General features: G+C 38.1%; 1 protein-coding gene across 2 annotated transcripts; it reads right to left on the bottom strand.

The window, feature by feature from the left end:
• Positions 1–6211: 6211 nt before the first annotated feature.
• LOC112172438 (tRNA (guanine-N(7)-)-methyltransferase non-catalytic subunit wdr4) lies at positions 6212–10407 on the bottom strand. 2 transcript variants are annotated; one of them, XM_024309782.2, is made up of 10 exons: positions 10228–10406; positions 9280–9444; positions 8647–8833; positions 8435–8491; positions 8271–8341; positions 7828–7906; positions 7681–7740; positions 7285–7388; positions 7120–7180; positions 6212–6824 (listed from the first exon to the last, which is right to left on the bottom strand). In XM_024309782.2, the coding sequence occupies exons 1-10, from the start codon at positions 10350–10352 to the stop codon at positions 6435–6437; spliced, it is 1299 nt and encodes a 432-aa protein (XP_024165550.1). In that variant the 5' UTR covers positions 10353–10406; the 3' UTR covers positions 6212–6434. The 2 variants fall into 2 exon arrangements, with proteins under 2 accessions (XP_024165550.1, XP_024165551.1); XM_024309783.2 differs by lacking the exon at positions 9280–9444 and having other exon boundaries at positions 10228–10407.
• Between the last annotated feature and the right edge of the window lie 3994 nt (positions 10408–14401).

The raw sequence follows: 14401 nt of genomic DNA, 5'->3' as shown, positions 1-14401 counted from the left end.
ATGCTTAAAAAGGTGGTAGAGATGACACAATTGATTTTATTTACATGTTCTTGTTTCACCGTGCAAAAGCACCTGCATAACTTTCAAAAAAAAAAAAAAAGGACCACCTACATAAGGCTTAGATATTTTGAAAATAAGGGTTTAAAAAAATTTGTTTTTATGCTTTCAGGACTCTAAGAGCATGTGGCTTCTAAACTAATTTTACAGAGCATTTTTAGTTTTTTTTTTTAATCAATTTTAGCAGCTGCACTTGATTTCTAAGTGGATGTCAATTTTAATTTTTAGCTATTTCGCTCTTAAATTACATAGAATAACTTAAAATGAATGTTTTAAATAAAGCTCACTATTATTTTTGTAAATTTAAAACATTTCTTTTAAGTTATTCTATATAATTTATAGTCGGTGAGCTATGATGTGCTGGTGAGTAATTTTATTAACACATTCTTCATTCCTTAATACACACCCCTAATATTTTTTTTGGTCAATTTTTCCCTAGTTTTTGCTCCTATCCTTCTTCTCTTGTCCTCTTTTTCTCCCTCTTTCTGCCCAGCCCAGCTCTCTTTGTCAGTTTTTCTCCCTTCTCTTACTATTCTTTCTTCTTATACACACCACAACACCATCTATATCTAGGCTCAAAATTAATTATAAAATTGAGGATCATGAAGAAGTATTGAACATGCAGAACTGTTAAAATTGCATTAAGAAGCTGAAAAAGCCAAACTTGAGGAGGAAAGGTTTATCAGTGAACTGAAAAGGGAAGAGAAGAGATTGAAATGTGGGTGACTCAGGCTGCCACCCTCTTTGGAGAACTGCAGATCTCCTCCATTCGTGAAACATTGTTTGAAGGAAAGCTTCGTGAACTCATTGAAACCTGTCACATCCATGAAGACAAAAGCATTTCGAAAAGTCTGGACATTGAAATGTGATAGGAACATTTTAATGCGACGTTTTAAGTGTTATTTCCTCATATTTACTTAGTTATTTCCTTAAATAAATCTTTCTTGTTTAGGAAAGTTACTATTTTTAGAAAGTTTCCATATTTAGTAATAGTTTCTATTTTCAGGTCCTTGGAGCAAACTAGTTGGAAGGAGCTCAAGGACTGCAAAAATGAGCAGAAATGAAGAAATAAAGTTTTCCTGTTTCAACCAGGAAATCCTGTCCAGAAGAGGAAACCCTGCCAAAAAGAGACTTTTGCGTCAACCAAGAAGAGGAAATCAAGGGAGAGCTTTAAGGGAAAATCTATTTTCCTTGGGGATTTAATTTGCCGTGAATTACTTAGAGAAAGAGAGAGAGAGACCAACGTGAAAATCAAAGGGAAATCAAGGAGATGACGCAAGGAGAAGAAATAGGGAGATTTTTAAGGAAAGAAGATATGTGGACACCAAGAAAAAGCTCAAAACGTGTCTAGGTGCATCCATAAATTCCCTAAAGGAATGTTGGCCGAAATTCATAAAGAAAATTAGAAAATCCTTATATAATTTAGGCAACGATATATTAAAGGAATTTAGGGAATTAATTTGGAGAGTTTTGATTGGTTGGATGACACACCAAGGCTTACTTGGCATTCTACGATTGGTTGGACCACATCACAAGGCTTACTTGGCATCATACCATTGGTTGAAGTGATGTGGAAATTTCTGATTGCTTGGAGAACCCCAGCCGTGCCCCTATAAATACTCCTTCATATTTGACGTTAAAAAAGTTCCACACTTTAGAATTTTCAGAAAATAACATAGTTAACGTCTAGTCTCTCCATTCTCTAGTTCATCTTGGGCGTTTCAAGCAAGGCAAGGAAGAAGGAAGAAGAAACCGTGAGCATCCCTCCACCATCCACCTTGGAGCCGTGAAGCTTGAAGGTTTGCTTTCAAAGTTCAAGTTCAACGTCCAAGTCCCTCATTCCCATCTCCATTCACAGTGTAATTCGACCTCTTCTTTGTAACCTTGCTTGAATTCGTTGATTATATATGTTCTAGTTAACCTTAACGTTTGAATAAAGTTTAATTCCAGATTTTTATGATTGAATAAATTTCAGATTCCTATATTGTGATTCTTGGTTGCTTTTGTGAGATTGTTTAATTAAATTTGTTTGATTGAAATCTTTTATGTATTTTTCTTATGTGGTTCAAAACATATAGGGTTGATATATAATTGTTGCTAGATTTAAGAACATGATTCAACTTATTGTTTTGTGAACTTGAATCAAGAGTAGTAAATGTTTTGGACAAAAACCGAAGTTAATTAAAAAGGACTGCAATTAGGTGGACTTTTTCATACTAAGTTGTACACTTGAGTTGATAGCCTGCGTTGAACATGTTATGATTGCCTAGCTTTCTAGAACTTGAATGCATGTTTGATAGGATTAATCTTTGTGCTTTCACTTAGGTTAATTAGCATTGGAAAGTAAAATATGGGAAATTATTTGCTTTGAATATTTCACATGATCAACTCTTTCTCATGACTTAAGATGAACAATATTAGGGTTGAGTCGAATTTGATTATGAATTTGGTTTTGATCTTTGTTTCATATGTTCCATTCTTGTATTTGTGTTTATACATTTTCTTTATTTTGTTTCTTTTAATTTTCGAAAACCAAAATCCAAAAACCCCCCTTAATTTGTAAATATGTTCATACTTTGTTTTAATTTTGTAAATAATTTACTTTATACTCTTTTTAATTCTTTATTTGTCCTACAATGACAGGTGTACCCTCAATCCCCGGAATAGAACGATCCCTACTTGCTTATACTACTAATGATATTTATAGGGTTAAATTATGTGCTTGCTTTGAGCGTATCAAAATGATGAAAGAAAGAGTCAGTACAATGGAACGTGAAAATGGAGAGCTACAAGCTCAGTTGGCTGCCTATATTCCAGCTGTCATCCCTCTGGAGGAGTGTACAACATCCCTTGAGAATCATTCACTTATTAAAACCAGATCACTCGACACGAAAGACTCAGAGGTAATTTTAAGTTCTGTTGATATATTTAACTTCCCAGTTTTCTGAGACTGAGGTGATTATCCATATAGTTGGCTTCTATTCGGATATGATCTGTTCAAACTTCATCTAGCCATGTAGCCGTGATTTGCCATGAATTTGGTTCAAACTGAAAGCTATACAAATTTTTTATTTTAGTCCTAAACATATTTCACAAAAATACGTGCTAGGAAGTTTAATAGAAAGTAATGTGGATTTTAGTCATTCTGCTAGTTGTATTTTTAAATGCTTGCAAATTCGATATCATCTAACCTTTACCTTTTCTCCTACTTCCTCTTGACCGAATCTGTAACCTTCATTAGCAGATTCATTTTCTGTGGTTTCCCTGATCAAACTAGGAAGTTGTTAATAATAGATTATAGAGAGATCGGTAAAAGAAATTTCCATCCAAGATTTAATTGTTGGTCCAAGAAATATATCGAAGAATTGGTGCTGGCTTAGCCGAAAATCAAAGTTTATCCGAAGCTTGAACTATAAAATTCCTGAAAAACTAGCGTGTGAGCTTCACTCTTTCTCTCTCTCTCTCTCTCTTATTGACAAGCTAACTCTGTAGTGAACGCAACACAAATTTCAATTTGAGACGTTTGAAGACAATTTACAGCATTGTGTGATATAGACAGAATTTAAAATCTTATTTAGAGTGTTGTATGTTTATATGCTAAGAAGCACCGATACGGGTATGAGTACCCGGATACGGATACGATCGGATAAGTGGAAACGGCAAATCTTAAATGTAATAGGAAACGGAAACGTGAAGGAAACGCCAATTAAATATATATATATATATATATAATTAGAAAAAAAAAAACAGAAGAGGAGAAGTCTTGAGCAGAAAAGATTCCGAGCAGAAGAGGAATGACCGAACGACGAAAGAGAAATGCTCGATCTGGGTCTCGTTTTTGCAGAACGATGCTTTGGCTGAGGTCACGTCTCTCTCTCGATCTAGGTCTTTTGTTTGTTTGTTTGTTTTTTTTTTTTTTCAATTTTTGCAGAGTAAAAAGTCAGTATTACCCCCACATTTCCTATTTATTTACATTCTGGCGTTTCCGCATTGGATACGGACGTATCCAAACCGTTTCCAAATCCGGATACGCTTTTCAGACCCGTTTCACGTTTCGATAGGGGATACGCGGGCATTTTCGCGTTTCCGTGCATCATAGTTTATATGTAATGGCTGCTGGGAATTTAATTTCTTATTTAGACAGAATTTATACAACCCAGAGTTTATATGTAATTTCTTATTTAGACAAAATTTAATTTTAATATCTCTTATATATGCTCAGGATGTCGAGGCTGGTGAAGAGGATGTAGAGGATGAGGATGATGTAGAGGATGAATACCGCGCTGTGTTTGGGTTGTCGAGCATGATGAAGAGGATGCAGAGGATGAAGGCCGCTTGTTTATGGTTTATTATCGATGGGCAGGAGGGCCTGTTATACCATTTGAGAGACATCATATTGCTGGAGCAATCAATTTGGATGATTATAGCGAAATAAACGAGGTCGATCAGGCAGTTTGGCAGATCATCTTCACCTTTTTTGGTACCTATGAAGCATTGTTCTTCTGGTATATACGTCTCATTGAGGATATATAAGCCTCAATGGCAAGCAGTGCAACCAAAAAAAAAAAAAATTCGATAAAGCCTCAACGACCACCAGTACAGACTACGGTGAGAGGGTGTCCTTAACACTACCCGTGTCACAGACTACTCACTGGACCACAAAAAAAATGGACGGGCCTAACAAGATAACTGCTGATGGGCTACCATAAACTACTTGGCCTTGAAGGATAATTGGTCTAGTTAAAGCATGTCATCATATTCTTTTAAGCGACGATATCACCTAATGCAGGGTATATATAAGTGCTTGGCGAGTCACCACGACCCCATGTGCTTCTCTGTAGAAACGATCCCACGGCCAAAGTACCTCTCTCGAGATGCTTAGCTTTAGCATGTTCTTGACATGCTTTGCGTATTTTAAAGAATGGTAACTTAAAATCCAACAAGATGTGGTATTCATTTGATCAGTTGTCGTACTGAAGTTCAATATCATCAACGTTCATAAGTCGAATCACACAACAGCCTAAACTCAAATAGTTAAAACATATATTAATTCCGCAACAAAAAAACCGTGTACTCGGGTGAAGTACATGTTTCAATATATTTAAAAATTAAGAACCTTACGTGAAGTCTTACTACATTAGATACATTGTAGAATTTTAGATTCTCCTTACATAAATATTTTAACATGACAACTTCACCAATATTAGTTCAAATTTTTAAATTTCGCTCATCTTATTTTGTAATGTTTGCCGGTCAATGCATAGTAAAATGATGTTATTTATAATATTAGCCGGTGATATCACAAATCCATTAACAATTTATTATTCACAATAACAACAAAAGGAAAATTGACAAGATTAGTTTTTTTTTTTTTTTCCATTTCTTCACAGTTTAAAGAGGATCAAAGATTCAAAGGGTTTCACTCCTAACCCCATGGTGACTCGAACCCATGACTTCGTACATAGGTAGTGGGCGCTCTAAACATGATTAGTTAATCCCTTTTTAATTACTTCCATTATTTTACTTCAATGGTTTCCCATTGCCATGTGGGAGGAGATAAAAGAAAGAGGGCAACGAAGTAGAAGAATGGGGGTCCAAACTTGTTTTAGTTGCGTAATACTTTAGGATGATCAACTTCCATTGGGATAATCATATTTTTTTTTACCAATAAAAGCAGTTAATTGATCATCATAAAGATTAACAATGCTTAAAACAACACCAGGTGGATAAAACACAGAAGTAGACAATCCACTGACGGACTTCTCTGTCTGTTTAGTGATTCAATTAGCTTCTCAAAGATAACCTTAACCCCTTGATTAAGGTTTTCCTAAAAGATAAGCTTAATCCGAATAACCCCTTAATTATGGTTGAGCTGAAGAATCCGAGACTAATTCAATTTCTGGGTTCCATTTTGATTGTAACATTACAAGAAGCATACATGTCGAAAGCAACTTAATGGTTTCAGGTTGATTGTTTTTCTTCTGTAATTAGCATCAACATCCTGAACAACTTCAGGCAAAGTTAGGATTCTGTTGTCTATTACCAAGACATCCCAACTAACCACAACAAATCATATTGATGAATGATGATCTTCATTTGTAACCGAAACTATGCTAATTTCGGTCACAATTTTAAGCTAAAAATGAAACAGGGATTTGTAGTGAAAAAGCAATCTGTTGAATACAACATGGCTGCAATTAGTGTTTAGACAAATTCATAGCAACTTCCAAAAGCACAGCTCTTCAAAAATCTTAAACTAATACAAGCATTATTGGTACAAAGATGTGAGGAAAACAAATAAAAATGACACTAGGGTTACAGGAGCTAAGAGGATTACAAAGAGTTCGGGGTATCCTTTTGCCATTGCTGGAATCCTTTCACTGTTTGAGTTTCTTATCATTTCTACCTCTCTTTCTAAATTCTCTTCTCTCTGTAGAGTACTGCTTCTTTATTAGTAATTTGCTCATGGATGTTTTCAAAGCCTCAGCTGCTGTTGAGAAAACCTTTTCGTCAATGGACACTCTTCCCTGCAATTTTTTGAGCAATTTCTCGCCCCCAGGGGTCTCATCATCTTCCAAAACAGTTGGCCCCTGCTGAACAACATCAGGACTGGTTTTCTTAAAGTCAGAGATAACCCTGACACGAGCCAAAGAAGGGCTTTCAAGATCACCCAAGTTAGAGGCACCTGTTACCATCCACAATAATCCCGAGGATACACTAGTTGCCAGGCTTGTAGGAATAAATGTATCGCCCTTGATAGATACCACCTGCCAGAAAAGTTCGTTAGTATAAATGTGTGTGTTTCATGTTATACCAACATTTCAGCTCCCAGTAGCCATATTAATGCTAATGTGGTGATTATGGTCAAGCTTCAAGCTTGTAATCTGAACAGGAAGGACGGGTGAAAAAAAAACTAATGTCATGCAACGCAAAAGGTGTTACTACACATTTTTGTAAAATGAATTCATTTCAAGGTGCCTGATAAGTGGTAACAGGTCAATTTGTTCTTTGAGAAGGTTGCATTCTCATTATTAATATTACTTGACTAATGTAGGTCCTTACCTTGGCAACATTGAGTGTTCGAGCAGAAAGATCACATCTCAACAATATAATCCCTTGCAAACTACAATGAAATATCTTAATAAGTATTAAGACAGACAATGAATGAAAAAAGACATCCATTTCAGAAGACAAAACTGTATTATAATCCCATGGTTAGGAACTTACCTTTGTACAGCCACTGCAACAAGTGTACTATCTGGGATGGTGCATAAATCAGTTACTGCAGAACAGCACTCTTCTTCTATTCCTTTAAACTCCGAAGGTCCTGCCTTCAGGAAGTGGGTAATGAAATCAAGTAAGCGACATGCCACCAGAAAAAGCTTAGTAAAACATGTACTCAGGTTCCAATAACGCAATCAACTAATGGTTCAGAGAACTACATCCTTGGCCACGATAAAATTACAATACAAGACCATTGTAAGTTTGTAACCCCAGTCAAAGCATATGACATGGTAATACTTTAGGCCAGAAAGATGCATATTTCATACTAAAATCCTTCAAAAAGAATAGAGAGGTCACTAGGAAGCTCAAGAAACTTAGAAGTTAGAATAACTGAAATACCTTGTCTCTAATATCACAAGTATCTAAAAGAGATCCTGAGGAAATATCCCATAGGCGAACCTGCAAAGTTAAATGGGTAAATTGATCCACATACACAGGATGCATCTAGAAGCAATTCAAAAGACATGAGGTTTTATGATTACTTACAGTTGAATCACCACTTCCAGAGACAAGAAAACCGTGGGGGAATTCCTGAGTGTAAACAGAGGCAAGGCAGGAAACAAATCTGCCGATAGATGCATATAAGATAAGATAACTGAATGTTAAGCAGCAAAAAGACTTCTTAAGCATATAGGTCTCTACAGAATTAAGATTCAGTATAAGAAACAGCATTGAAACAGATATCTTAACTCTAAAGTATTTCATGTTTGGTGTTGCATTGCTACTTCATATAAGAAACAGTAAACCCGGTCCATTAGTTTCGAATGCATTACTGAGATATGTAAAGACTATGTAAACACCTTCAGGTTTAAGGCATAATCATTTTACTAACCGCATACTATTGTATGAAAAGAGAGGGAAAGGAAAAAAAAAAAGACTCTTATCTATACATTTCTCCAATGTCTCTAAAACAGAACATAGTCTCTTACTCTGTATGACCAAGTGCAAAACTTTGTATCTCATGGGCTCCATCTAGAGGCTTCTTCGGAAACACAGTAACCTATCAAAAGAGGAAAAGCCAGTAAATTATGTGCAAGACAGAGTACTATTATATTAATGGATTTGGCAGTCATTACATCCAATGTTGGCTTACACGAATTTTGAAATCCCGATCAGCACTGACAAAAAATTGTCCATCAGGAGAAAACTCCTGCAAAAATTACAATTGCAATTAGCATCTCTCGTAAATATCAGACGGACAGCAACAATTATCCCCTATGAGATAAGAAAACTCATGGGTATATATAAGCGAACAAACAATAATTATCTAAATAAGAGTTTGCTTTACAATTGCAAATGACTCACCAGGCTTGTTATGATGCTACAATAGTGAGAAAGCATAGGTGCTGCCTTTTTGTTAGCAGACGCTTGGTTTCCATCAAGGCCCTCCACATCCACATCCACAACCCAGACAACCCCAAATTTGTCAGCAAAACAAACATAGGAACCATCGTTGCTTATGGCAACTGCAGTCACTCTTTTCTCTGAGCACCTACAATAAAAGAGAGGGAGATATAATAAAATAGGGAAGAAAGACACTTTTAGCACACAGTGGGTACATTGACAGTATCTGAATGATAAATCAATAAATGCATTGCAGATTCTTATCAAAAATAAATAAATACATTGCAGATGCAGATAGATGGAGCATCCCATGATTCCCATCTCATGGTTCTACCACAGCTACATTCAGTGCCACAAAGTAATCAAAATCAGACAGCAAAAATATTACACACCACTTGATGAAATTTTTGCACTTTGCAGATGAGATTAGATGCTCCAGATTTGCCAAGTTATGTTACATTGCATTAATTTATAGATGTAAGCAAAACCGCCTATTGTACAAGACCAAGGGCCAATCTTTTCACTAGTATATCAGATGCATTTCAATGATAGATCAGCACAAACTCCCCTCTAACATTACAACTCTCAACTTACACAGTACTAATGCAATGCCAAGATTCAGTTGACCATATCTTGACAAGTTTATCATCACCAGCAGACACAAATAACTTCCCACTTGCTCCGTACCGAATGGCTCTTATGGAATCTTTATGAAGTGCCCCACCAGAATTTTCCACCAAAGACACTGCACAACCCCCACTGTCAAAGAACCACAAGGTAGAGTAATTATTTTGCTCAAACTGATCTATTTTCACTTAAATACACAGACACACTCACTCAGTTTTGACTATAAAAATATAACAAGGAATTGATTCATTCAACAACAAATCAAAGTTAAAGTTCAGATTCTGAACGAAACTGACACTAAATTTTGTTTGTACCCTATATAGCTGAAATTACACAAGAAACGTCAGCTAATTTTTACTCATGTGTGCCACAGAGAGTGATTATGGAAGTTGTAAATGATTGAAGAAAAGCAAATTGCTTAGCCAATGCTAAGCCTCATCATTTCCTCGTACTGGCAGTTATAGATTGAATACAACTTTATAAGGACCTAATGCGTCTTTTAAGTAATGGCGTATAATATCAGGGACCCCAATGGCAATTGGTGTAAAGGGTACTATGCAAATGCTAGATAAGGTATAGTTTTTTGGAACCCGAATTTCGGGTTCTATTCTATGGTGTCTTCAGATGGCCTAGAAAGCTAAGATTCACGAACCTGAGGTTGAATGTAATTCTAAAAGTGCAGGTGAACTTGGTCTCTTCAACTCTTGCAAAAGTTTGACGGCCGGTGACTAAAATTGCAAAAGCTCATACTTCTACAATAAGCAAAATAAGGTAACCTCCTATTTCCTCTATTATGGGTTTTCTTAGTGCTACTGGGTTCTCTAACTTGAAAGAACTAGTTGTGTGGTTTGTTTCGTAAGAAATCTGAATCAAACAATGAAAAACCAAACCAAAGCAGTGAGAGACAAAGCTTACATAAGGTTGAAGACGCGAAGGTCCGACCCGATTGCGAGTGCAACCGAATTCTGGGTCGGGTGGACTGCGATGAGTGCAGGAGCGACCTCCGTGTCCTTGTTGGGTTCTTCGTATATGTCCTCCATTGTTGCTCAACCAAGCTTCTCTACTTCTCTTCACGCTCGACCTCTTCAGGGTTTTGCAATAACGGAAAGGGGTTTTAACTTTGGGCTTCAATTTTCAACTGAGGCCCAATATAGCACAGGCCCAAATTAGGACTCCTTGGAAGGATAGTCATGTTGTAACTCGGACTACAAGCACCTTAAGAGAGATGTTGTGGAGGAGTTTAGGGTCTAGGGCAACACTAATTATTGATGGGTAATCAAAAGTGAACCCCTTGTTCTAACTCTCTAATGGAGCGCAATTCGTCCAAGGATCTTCCTGAAGATCTTATCATATCTGTCGCCAAATGGCTATGTTCCTTGGAAGATTTTATTTTTTTTGGTGCAGTTTGCAAATCATGGAGATCAGCCACGACGAAGCTGGCAAGGAAGAAAAAAAATATACGAATACTACTGGAATTGTTCTAGATTATTAACACTGCAAGTTCCTTTACTTATGCTTCCACTTGCTTTTTTTGAGATGAATTGTTTAAACCTCAGCTTGTCAAATAAGAAAGTTGGGTTTTACAATCCGGGAAAAGGTGAGATTAGTTACAAACCTGATCTACCAAGAGAAAAGATGACGGTGTGTGTTTCATCTTTGGGGTGGCTGATGATTGTGTCAGGAGCTAATGGTGGCAGATGGAATCTGTTTCATCCTTTAACTCTTGCCAAAATTGAGCTCCCAGATGGAGGGGCGCATTTGCCAGGCGTTATAGAGAAGTTTGCCTTATTATCGAGCCCTTTTTGGACATCGGATTACATAGTCATGTTTCATACACGTTACAGTATGAGGTTTTACAGATCGAGGTTACCATAGTCTCTATATCTTCGAACAATGTAGAGATTATTGCTCTTCACAAAGTGGTTCGTGAATGTATATGGATCGGATCCATAGATACGCATGTTCGAACAATTATGGTTTGAAGTCTACTACAGATGAGCCTACGAGCATTTAGGATAATGCTGCTTGTTTTCAACAAATGAAGTAAGGCTACATCAAAAGGGACAACGCCAGGCATAATCAGCAACAACAGACTCTCCTCAAGATCAAAGTGAACTAGGTTCGATCTAAGGACAATATGGCAGACTTGCTCATGCACTAAGTCATTGCTTCAATTCCACTTTCGAGAAACATGTTGGTAGCATCGTTTGTGGAAGTTATCCAAACTCCAATGACCGTAGTCATCAGGGGGAGGTGCCTACATGTATGGTCTCGAAACATGAATGGTGTGTTGTGCTCTTTTTCCCCTTCGACCAAGGTTATTTTTGTCCCACTGGGTTTTTGTTACTCGGCAAGGTTTTTAGCGAGGCAACGAGAGAAGCACCGCGTTTGGGCAACACAAGGGGGAGTGTTTAAGTAAATCTCTATTTTGTGTTTGACCCAAAATCTAGGTTACTTGACCTAGTGGTAATAGGGTTACATTAGAAGGATCTAGATTCCTATTCAATATACAATTACTTTCCTTGTATGATTTAGATTCCATACATTGTAATCCTCTATATAAAGAGGCTCCTATTATCAATGAGAATATACATCAAATTCCTCTCAATTACTGTTTCTCTAAAACACGTTATCCGCACGAGTCCTAACCCTAGCTTTAGAAACCAAAACCCCAGAAATTGATCAAGTTCCACCATAGCCTTGCCTGCGCTACTACTGCCCCCGCAGCCCCTGCATCGCAACTCAACTCTAACCCTACCAGGTTAGCCTCGCTACCCCTGCAGCGCCCGCAAGCCCTGCTTGCCTTCTGCCCTCGCGTGGGTCCATCTGCTCTCGCGACCGCCATTCACCAGTGACACCGCGACCCTGCGACCCTGCGACCCCAGTGTCACTGCAACTCGCCCGCGACCTCGTGACCCTGTGACCCAGCGACCTCGCGACCCCTTGAATATGTGATTCCGTGACCCCATGATTTCGAGATTCCTCGACCCCCGTGACTCCGCGACCATGCTGCAATCCTACAAGTCTGCTTGCACTAGCACTGAAACTCGTCTCCAATCCTACGACAAGGACCAAATATGTTCCACAATCCTAAGAGGATGAATAACCTGAACAAACTAGACTTCGCTCCATTGGGAACAACTGGCTCTGGATATCACAGCTGGGTTCGTGATGTCCATCAGCATCTCAAGGTCGATGGAATCTTGGATATGATTCTCGAGCCTAGCCAGGACGTGCTAACTATTGAGCAAGCTCAAGCTTTGGAAGTAAATAGAGCAGCCTTAGAGGCAAATAAGGTGAAAGCCATTATCCTAATGACTCGTCATATGGATGATTCACTCCAGTACGAGTGTATGAATGAAGATGACCCTAGAAGGCTATGGGTCTCACTCGAAGAAAGATTTGGCAACGTCCATGACTCCCTGCTTCCTGACCTAGAAGTGAGATGGCATAGCCTCCGCTTATGTGATTTCAAGTCAGTTCTTGACTACAACTCGGAAGCACTTCACATTAAATCCTTAATGGAATTATGTGGAAAAGATATCACAGATGCGATGTTGATTGAGAAGACTCTCTCTACCTTCCCCGTCTCTGCATTGATGGTTGCTAAGAACTATCGAATCAATATTACCGCAGGACGGATCACAGGGTTTCATGAGCTTATTGGAGCTATGAATGTCGCTGAAAAGCATGACAACATCCTTGTAAAGAACTATAATTCGAGATCCCTGAAAACAGAGAATATTCCGGAGTCCAATTATAGTCGCGCCCCTAAAAGAATGCGCCAAGAGCGAAACCCTAATCTCAGGGATACTTCTGGACGTTCTGGTCCATATAATCGCTCTACTCGAGAAGGTAACCGCCATAATAGGCAAACACGGAACCGAAGAGATCAACGTGGAAAGAGAAAGGGAGGCAACGCCTCTGGCCATGTTGGTGGCGCCACCAATACTAAGAGCCATCTAAATGACGCTTTCCAAGCCCCTCAATCAATGGAGTCTGAGCAAAGAGATGAATGTTCTTGATGTGGAGTATCCGGTCATTGGGCACACATTTGTAGAGTTCGTGAAGAAATTGTTACCTCCTACAAAGCATATTGTGAAGCAAGAGAATCTCACTATGTGGAATAAGAAGATCAAGGAGATGATCTAGAGTGAAGGGTTGAAGACTACAAATCTGGCTGGGATCAATAGATCGCCAATTCTGTTTAAGTCTTTATTTTCCAAGAGATATAATAGGCAATTGCCATATATTTTTGTAGTAAATTCCAATGATTTAGTCTTTCTTCAAAGTAGGCTCACCCAAAGTAAGTGTGATGTCTAGGAAGGTTATGAGATTAGTGGTACTTAAGCGAGCCTTGCTCCACCGATATCTCTCTGCTCACCTGGTCACATTTTATTTTGGACTTACCGAAAGAAGTTAGACAACTACCATTGTTTTGCATTAGCTAGCATTTTGGATTAGATTTTCTTTGGTCAAAGAGACAATGATGTAACTCCGTTGGCTTATGAATAAAATTTCGAGTTCTTTTCATTATGACTCTATTTTGATTCTGAGCATTGACTTTGTGACTACTATGGCTAAGCCATCAGTATTAATTCAAGGACATGGAATAGCCCAAGTTCCCCCTGCCAAGTGGCACCTTGATTACTATCATAGAAACTCTCTACGCTCTTAGGGCAAATCGCACCTATGAATAGTCAATGGATTCCATGCGAAACGTATGTAGAGAACGGAAATGAGTTCCTTTACAATGCCTCTAACGATTGCGAACAAAGGCGTATCTTAGAGAAGTTTATGTGTCTCTCTAATGGACTCTATATCACAATTCGAGCTATTAGATCCAATGAAGTTATGAGAGAAGATCTCTTGGATTTAGATACATATTGGCTTTGTCACGACATGATAGATCATCCTAGTCATGATATGATGATCCGTCTACTAAAAACTTCACACTGACATCCATTCTTTTGAGCGAAACGAAGCAAGAGAATCGAAAATTGATTCCCGGACTTAGTGTGGCCGCCCCTACCACCGCATTTGGCACTGTCCTTAGCCGCCGTAGGGCCGTAAAAGTCCTTTGTGACAA

This window comes from Rosa chinensis, chromosome 6 (assembly GCF_002994745.2).
Source record: "Rosa chinensis cultivar Old Blush chromosome 6, RchiOBHm-V2, whole genome shotgun sequence".
In the NCBI taxonomy this organism is placed as follows: domain Eukaryota; kingdom Viridiplantae; phylum Streptophyta; class Magnoliopsida; order Rosales; family Rosaceae; genus Rosa; species Rosa chinensis.
The sequence above is the reverse complement of the archived record's forward strand: the minus strand, read 5'-3'. Positions and strand labels throughout refer to the sequence as shown.